This window comes from Condylostylus longicornis, unplaced genomic scaffold (assembly GCF_029603195.1).
Source record: "Condylostylus longicornis isolate FDR11 unplaced genomic scaffold, ASM2960319v2 ptg000044l, whole genome shotgun sequence".
NCBI lineage: Eukaryota > Metazoa > Arthropoda > Insecta > Diptera > Dolichopodidae > Condylostylus > Condylostylus longicornis.
In genome coordinates this window covers 6451054-6460175 of record NW_026578013.1, presented here as the reverse complement: position 1 = coordinate 6460175, position 9122 = coordinate 6451054, and the positions used below count along the sequence as shown (strand labels likewise).

Sequence of the window (9122 nt, the reverse complement as noted above, 5' to 3'; positions counted from 1 at the left end):
ATAAAAAATATAGAAATTAGAAAAATTTTGAAACACAATTTTGAGAAAATTTTGAATAATTACTAAATTTCAAAAACAAAAATTTTGACTGAATTCTATATGAATAAATGATCGTAGAAAATATATAATTTTTAAGTCGAGAATATCTTGTTCTTATAATAAGTATGTACAAGTACAAGATATGTAACTAAAAAAATAATGTATAATTGTTATGTTATTAGTTAAATTTGAAAATCTTCATAATTTCCAATAATCTACAAAATCTAGAGGAACGAATGTATTAGGTATTTCTTCAAATTTCGTTCCAAGTTTCTAAAAAATAAATTTTATCGTATTGATTTTATAAATAGGTTTTTCTTAAACAAGATGCGTATAATTTTCAAATTTCCTGATAGCAAAAAAGGAAATTTTGCAATTGTCCCAAAGATTACAATCAAAAAATTAAATTTTATTATCAATTTTATTTCAATCGTAACTTACAAAATAAAAAAAAGTAACTTATAGATTTGGATGAATATGAAAAATAATAATTTTTCTAAAACAATTTTTTTAATTTGGTTTTCATCAGTAAGTTTTTTTCAGAAATGAAAAAATATTAAATTAATATCCATACGTACTATAACCACATAATTTAGATTTGAATTTTTCATTTTTTTACATTTAACAGCAAAACTAAAAATTTTAAAACAATTTTTATAACCAGAGATACAATAAAATATATTAGAGAACATAAATGAAAAATTTCCAGTGCTTCCATCAAATCAAAAGTGAAATGCGTATGTAATTTACTACATTATTGCTCTTAAAATAATTGAGGAATATTCATAACTAATTTATAGCATATTTAATTTTATATTATACAAATATTTCAAAAATATTATGCAAAATTTATTATATTATGTATGAAATGCGTTAAGTTTATGATAAGTTTATTTATTTTCATTGAAAAATATTGAAATTATATTCAATATATTGTGTCAAGTAGGAATTTAAATTTAACTTTGACTACAGAATCTATATTTAAAAAATCGTTTAAATTATGTACTCTTAAGGTGTGTTTTGTTTATCTATAATAACATTACAGTTGAATTATTTAGAATTTGTTCTCTTATACTCGGTGATCATTCTTAATTTATTTAAATAAGAAACTAAAAATAAAGAAATTAGTTTTTTTTTTCAAAGTGCATGTTAATATTTGTTTCAATTTACCTATAAGGATATCCCATGGCTTTCGATCTAAATACAGAAAGCAATAAAGAAAAGAAAATTGCTACTAAACCTAAACCAACAATGGTCATTATTCTACTTTTTCTCATATCAGTCTGCGATCCAGATTCTGTTAACAGTATCATTCCCAAAACTATCATCGCATCTAAAAAAAATATCAAATTGATTTAATTGAAAATTTTTGACAATACATAACTGAAAAATTCACTTACTAAGGAACATTACAATATATGTTTCAATAACTAATTGCCCTTGAGATGAGCCGTGTATGTATGCAATCCCTCCATTTTGGCTTTTATGTACTAACGGTGGTCCACGAATATGATTCCACATTTGGCCTGATATCATAGTAAAACAGAAAAATACAGCAATAGCACCCCACATTTGTTTATTATATAAAAATTCTAAATTATTCCGTTTTAAGTATAAAACTCCGGCAACAACAGCAGCCATTGTAATAACTGCTACTGTACCGGAATAATTTGGTGGTCGAAAAACTCTTATTTGAATATCAGTACGTTCATGTACGAATTTCGCTAGAGCTTCAGCAGAAAAACCAACACGATGTATATCCATTGTATCTGCTGCTTTGGATTTTCCTTTAGCTGGAATATGCATAAATACCGGAGCAGTATTTAGTCGCAGTATTTGAAAGATTTCTTGACCTTCATCAAAATCAACCATAGCGAAAAATAATTTATTCGAATAAGTTGGAGAATAACGATATGAATTTGCTAATATTGTAAATTCATCGCTAGCATGCCGGCATATTTGACATTGCCGAGTTGGCTGCAATGCTGTCAGCATTAAAATTATTGAATAATTTCTTGGTGCTTGACGTACATATTCCTTGAATTTTTGTGTATTAAATCTAAGGACGGATTTTTTCATATTCATGTCCAAAAGATTTTGAACCTTCTCTGATAGACTAAGTTGCGGTGCATGCTGAAAACAAAAAGAAGCAACTTTGAAAACTTTTACATCCACTGTCGTTTTCTTTAAAACATATTTTGAAAACTTTGTGATTAATTAAAAAAAGAAATTATCTAAAAGGTATGTAATTATATTAGATGTTGATACAAAAAGGATTTACAATTGTACTTTATACATGTATGTATTTATTTTGTGACGTGTCCTCATCAAATAGACGAGGCAAATATTTGATAAACACAATTATTGATAAAAAAAATTTTATTTTATATTTACCTTTTGTTTTGATTGTGCGTCTGTTATAACTAAGAAAGCAATAACAATTAAACAAAGCCCTAATAATGATCTTAATAAAATCATTTTAATTACAAATTTAATTATAATAATTATTATAGGCAAAATAGGTTCTTATATGCACCCCGTCTCATTAACAAAAATCAAATTATTGAAAACGTCAAATGTCAATAGAAAAAAATTATTCTATGCTTTTAATTGTCAACGAGCATGCTTTTATAATGAAATTGAAACATTCACAATAGAAATACATATAATTGTAATGCATTAAAAATTCACAGTACAATATTCTTCCGTTTATGATATTAGACAAATGTACTTTATTTTTTTAAAGAATATGTTGAATGTTAGAATTCTGATAACTGTTATAGAAAAATTAAAATATTATAATTAATGTAAGATTTTAGGACCTTTTTACAACAGTCTCCGAGTGACAGGCAAACTAGTATTAGGTTTTTTGACAGATATTATTGTTGTATGCTTGAAATTTTTTTATATTTATTTTGAATCAAAAATTTTGCACTAGATCATTCGTGTATAACAATAGTTGGGCTCTTTTTTATGCTGATGTATAGTTACCAATTTGAAAAAAAAAAAATTCAACACAATTTGTAGTTATTTTTGTTAAATGTTAAATGCTTTACGTTACTTATAAAAGGAAAAAACATTTCGAAAAAATTTAAGTCCAACTCTGAATTTACTTATTAATAACTTTGTCAACCATATTTATTGTAAATATTATTATTGATTTTATATTTTATATATAGAGATTCACATAATTATTTTCTATGACTATATAGAAAAACTATCATAATAAAATCGGCAACACTTATGATTTTTCTTTGATAATATGTCAAATTTTTTTTTTGTTTTTTCCTAGAGAACACAAACAGACCATCACAAAAGAATGCAAAACAAAGTTGTTAAGAACCAGTTTTTATTCGTTTCGCGCTCTGCTGATTTCACATTTCGTAGTGATTGAGTTGAAAAAGAAAAGAAAAAAAAAATAACATTGAAAAAAGTTAAAAATTGTGATTAAGTGAAAGAAAATAATTTATTTTACAAAACAAGGTTTTTATTTTAAATAAAAAAATTAATATTCGAAGAATTATTCAAATTTAAAAAATACATATTAAATATAAAAAAAAAGTAAAATAACGGGATACGTTTTTTTTTTTTTTCGTTGGATGACAAGAAACAGAACTTTTTCTCTTTTTTTTTTTTGTTGTGTGTTTTCAAAAGAAAATTTTTTCAATTTTACTCTTTTTTGTTTTTTTTTGTTTTTATTGTGCCGTGTGCGCGCTCTGGATTTGAAAATAAATTGAAAAGAAAATTTCACTCAAACTCAATTTTTTTCTCCTGTAAAAACAAAACAAAAATCACATGAGAAAAATCGAAATAGGAAAAAGATAAAAATAAAATATGTAAAAAAAATTTGAAAATAACATTTCAAGAAATGTCAAAATTCTTTAATAATGTTATCTTTTTCTAACATTTCATTTTTGAATCCTGACCTGTAAAGGTGAAAAGAGATAACCTCACTTCTGTCTTTTAGATTATTATTTTGTTCTGATATTTTTATATACATATGTAGGTATGTGTGTATAGCAAAAAAAAAAAAAGTACACATTGCTATTTTACTTATTTTCTTATTTTGTTATTGAGAAAAAATTTGAAATGAAAATGTTAAGAAGTGGTTATCAGTGAAAATAGCATTGGCGAGGATAAAAGTTATCAGAGAATCTTGAAAAGAATTATTAAAAATATATTTTTTTTTTTTGGTCTTGGATGTAAAGTAAAAGTAACTACATATAAAGAAAAACAAAAATTAAAGTAGAAAAAAAAAAAACAATTATAATTTTGGAATTTGTGATTTTTTTTTTTAATTATTTTCATATCAAATTCTTAATTTCGTATCAAGATTAAATTTTTTTTCGCATAATTTTTATAAATTGTGATTTAAAGTAAGAATAATTTGTGTAATTGTGTTTTTGTTTTGTTGCTTGAAAATGAAGAAGAAAGAAAATGTTATATAAAAGTTTTGACCACTTGAAAACTTGATTGAAACTGGATTAAATTAGTTTTATTTCAGATATTTTGGTTAAATAAAAGTTTTGTTGAAATTCTAGTATGAAAATGATTCAAGTAGAAAATTAAAAAACAATTTCACTGACAATATTATTTTCAATAAAAAAAAAACCTACAACAATACCAGATTGCATAGTTACCAACCTACTTATTATTTTTGAAATTTTTCAATAAAATTGTTTTGCACCTTCTACAACTTAATTTTAATCTGAAATAAAGGAAAAAGCAATTTGAAAGAACCTACTTACTAAGCACAACCTACCTACCAAAATATTTTAAAATTTTTAAAAATTTTTATTAATTTTTTATAGGTTATTTAGTTTATTAACTCACAAGAATAAAAAAAAAACTATTAAAGAACTCAGTAAAATTTTCAATAAAAAATATTTTAAAGTGTAATTAAAGTGAAATTAATAAAAAAATTTAATAATAAAAATAGAAAAAGGAAAAATAATTTTATTGTTAAAAAAATATTGAATTTTTTTTTTTTTTATTTATGTAACAACTTAAACGACCTACCCTCTTCTATAAAGGAAAATCGTGAAAATTCGATTTTCATAAAAAGAAAACAAAAAAAAAAGAAATAAAAGAAGGAAATTTTTTTTTAAGAATACAAACAAAGGTGTTTAACAAACACACACAAAATCACACAATACATATTCACATATATATACAAAATATAAAATTATTAAAAAATTTTTCTTTCGTCTTTTCTTTATTCCTGTTTTTCATTAGATTTTGTTATTGTTATTATTTTCTTTTTACTTTTTGGTAAAGTTTCGTTATCCTTTTTACAATAAAAAAAAAAGAAAGAAAAAATCTCATATATTTTTTTTTCTGTGTTGTTAGACAAGTATAGCTATACATTTATTTTATTATTATTGTTATTATTTTTGTTAAAAAATAATTTTTATTGCTATTTTTCTATTTTATTAAAATTATTATTACTCAATTATTATTATTTTAATTTTATTATCGTAATTATTTTTAAATGTTAAAAAATTAAAAAAATTATTTTTTTTTTTGTAAATTATTTCCGCTTTAAATTTTTAATATTTTCATTTGATTGCCTACCAATACACCTACCCTTATTATTTTGTTTTGTGATTTTTAATTTCACTTATAACATATAAAAAAATTAATATTTTATAAAAGTTAAAATAAAGTGTTTGTGTATAAAAATAAGTAGAAATATTTCCTAATAAAAAAATAAAATTATCTACTTAATACTATAAAATCTACATTATTATTTCTATTCTATTATAAAAGAAATTTATACACGAAACAGAAGTATAAATTTGAATATATGGAGCGTTTACCAGAATATTTACGAGATACTGTGGATTGGCTTATGGGGTAAGTTTTTAATAAGTTTATTAATTGATTAAATTTAAAAGAATATTGCAAAAAGAACAATCGTTTTTTATTGCAATTTATTAAAAACCAATTAAATTATTATGAGTATCTACTTGCCCTTTCACATATCCTTTCACTGTGACGTATTATGTAAATACGATATTAGTACTTATGTATTTGTGAATTAGTTAACAACAATATCGAAACTAATATGAAATTGTTTTGATTTTCAAATAAAATTCAATATTGATTTTTTTAAATTTTAAAATTACCCTATACTTAATCACATGCCCAAATAAATTAGAAAATCTAAAAAAATAACTAGTTCCTGTTATTTGATTAAAAAAAATAAATTTTCTATGGGGTGAACATGTTTATTTTACGTAAATGAAATTAATGCTATTGCTAGTTATATTATTAATATTTACACATACCAACATACACATAGAATAGGAGAAAAAATGAATTGAATTTCTTTAATTGAAGCAATCAATAATTAATTTATGATAGAATTGTTTTATTAAAATAAAAGAATAAATGCAAGAAAGGACTAACAAAGAAACTTTTTTTGTTTTTCTTTTCTGTCTACCTACCACTTGTAAATATTATGACAATTATTTTAAGTGATTATGACATTGCACATTTTTTTTTATTATGGTTAAAAAAGAGAGAAAAAAAAATTTTAAAATAGAAAAGTTGTCTTTTATATTGAGAGTATTTTTTCTCCTTATTGTTTTGGTTTTTTTTTTCAAAGTTATTTTACAATAAAAAAAAAATATTTAAGTGTAAAAGAGGAGTATAGGAGAACCAAAGAAGAGACGACAGTAGACACTAATAAGAAGTAAGAAAAAAGAAAATATTTTTTTTTTTCTTTTGTTAAACAAGGTATAAAAGGACATTTGAAAATGTCATTTTAATGTCAAAAAAAAAAAAATTTCTTATAATTTATGCTTTTCTTTTCCATTTCATTGTTTTGAGTTTTTTTCTTTTTGTGTCTTTTTTCTATCCGAGAGAGTAAAGAGCGCTATTAAATTTGTTTGATTTTTAATTTTTAAAGTTTTATTTTCCTCTTTTTTTTAAATTTTGTAAAATTTCCTATTTGAGCAGAAACAAAAATATGTTTGACTAATCAAATATGAAAGAAATGAAGTGATTTAAATTATTAAGTGTTTAATATTAGCAAATTTTCTACTTGTGCAGCTATAGCTAATTTTTTATGCTAAGAAGTACGTGAATGTTTTCTTTTAGTTCATTAATCACATGGCATTAAATAACCTGCCTAGATATTTTACTACTTAGTTACCTTTATTCTTAAAAAAATTTTTATTTTTGCAAAAGTAGAATAAAACTTTATTATTAGTATTCTTATTCTCAATAAATAATAACAGTATAAATATATCATATATATTCTTTTACTTGTATACTTACCGCACATTTTATACTTTATGTCTGCGCTCTTATTAATTTAAAAGAAAACTTTATAATAACTAAGTAGGTAGATATTTTTAGATATTTTTAAGTAGGACAAAAAATGTTTTGTATTTTTATAAGTATTGTTTTATATTATTTTACAATTTCTTTTTGTTTTTTTGTTATTTTATTGAATTTAAAATAGCTTTTCTGTTTTAATGTATTTTTGAATATTTTTTTTTTGTACATATAGCTAGCAACTTACTTTAGTAAAAAAAATTTAATTTTTAATTTCTTTGTTTATTATTGAAATATGTACTGTACGGGTATTACGTTCCAATATATTTAAAATTGCATACATCCATGTATGTATACTTATTTTTATTAACATAAGAATTTAATTAAATAATTTTTAAATTTGATTGTAATTTATTTGAAAAGATAGAACACAATAAGATTAATTTTAAGAACAAATTATCTTATGAGTAATAATAAATGCAACAGTTTTGTGACAAATAGGAATAATCACTATGTTCGAATCGCTAATTTTCAAGGTTCAAATTTATGTCCGAAAAAATCTTTGTGGGTGTATTTGTTTATCATTTATTTTGGTTAAGTTACTAGAAAATTTCCTAATTACTAAAGTTTTAAAAGAATTAAGCATTATATGGAATAATCACTAATATATAAACTTGTTGTTGTAAAATAGCTAAACTTGCTTTAAGCGTTTATTTCAAACTTATTTAAAAACGTTTATTTCAAAATTTTATTCTTCTTATATACTGTAGGAATAATGAATAAATAATTTAACATTATGTACTACTTAAAACAAAATTTTTTGAAATAAGAATCCCAAATAAATTTTAGCGACTAAAACTTTGTCAGCGACAGAACGAAAAAATGGAATTTGTTTTTAAATGAACACAAAAAAAAACGACTTTTGAACCTTAGTCTTGTTATTAATTCATAGGATTTCATAGAATTCCAATTTTTGCTTTATGAAAGTTAGCAATAATCAATTTTAGTGATTCTTCCTTTTCATCACAAAACTACCAATATGTGGGCAAATTTTTAGCATTTACTTATAAGGAACAAAATCTTAATATTTATAAGTGAATTGATCGCATACATATAGTTATTATAGTGCGTAATAAAACAAACAGAATCAATTTACAGTTGGTAATGTAGATTTTTACTGACCATTGGTGCAGTGGTTATGGCACCAGCCCTTTAAACGAAGGGTCTCGGGTTCAAATCCCGGTCAGGTCACTATAAAAATTATATTCAATATTATATAACTTAATATGCAATACTAATAAATATTACTTAAGTATACAAGTAATTTCCAAATATTCATAATATTCGATACTAAAGACTAAGAAAAAATAAACAGTAAAATAAACTGAAATATTTAATACAAATAAAAACTACGGTAGGCTAGTCACCTACCTAGCTAACTCTCTATGACTATAGAAACTAGGGCATGATAGATATCATGCACTATAGCCCTATACTCCTCCTAGGAGTGAAGAAGGAAAAAAAAATGTAGATTTTAAGGTTGCACTTCATAAGTAATTTTTTGAGAATTTATATATGACTCAAAAATTTTTGAGTATTTAATAGAGAAATTTTAAATATAATTATCATATTAATTTCTTGATTATAATAAATTCTATACCTTGTCATTGTTTTCAGTATATTTTGTGATAAATTAGCCAATTTTTCCTACTCATATCTACTAAATTACATATACGTATATGTATATAATTTAAGTAGTTTTATGAGTAATTACTTACTTTCAAATATTTTTCTAATTT

General features: G+C 22.5%; 1 protein-coding gene across 1 annotated transcript; it reads right to left on the bottom strand.

Moving 5' to 3' along the window:
- Window positions 1-452: 452 nt before the first annotated feature.
- On the bottom strand, window positions 453-2589 carry LOC129610301 (tumor suppressor candidate 3). The gene is made up of 4 exons (XM_055522835.1): window positions 2434-2589; window positions 1440-2172; window positions 1210-1372; window positions 453-1148 (listed from the first exon to the last, which is right to left on the bottom strand). Exons 1-4 carry the CDS (start codon window positions 2515-2517, stop codon window positions 1133-1135), a joined length of 996 nt encoding a protein of 331 aa, XP_055378810.1. The 5' UTR covers window positions 2518-2589; the 3' UTR covers window positions 453-1132.
- Between the last annotated feature and the right edge of the window lie 6533 nt (window positions 2590-9122).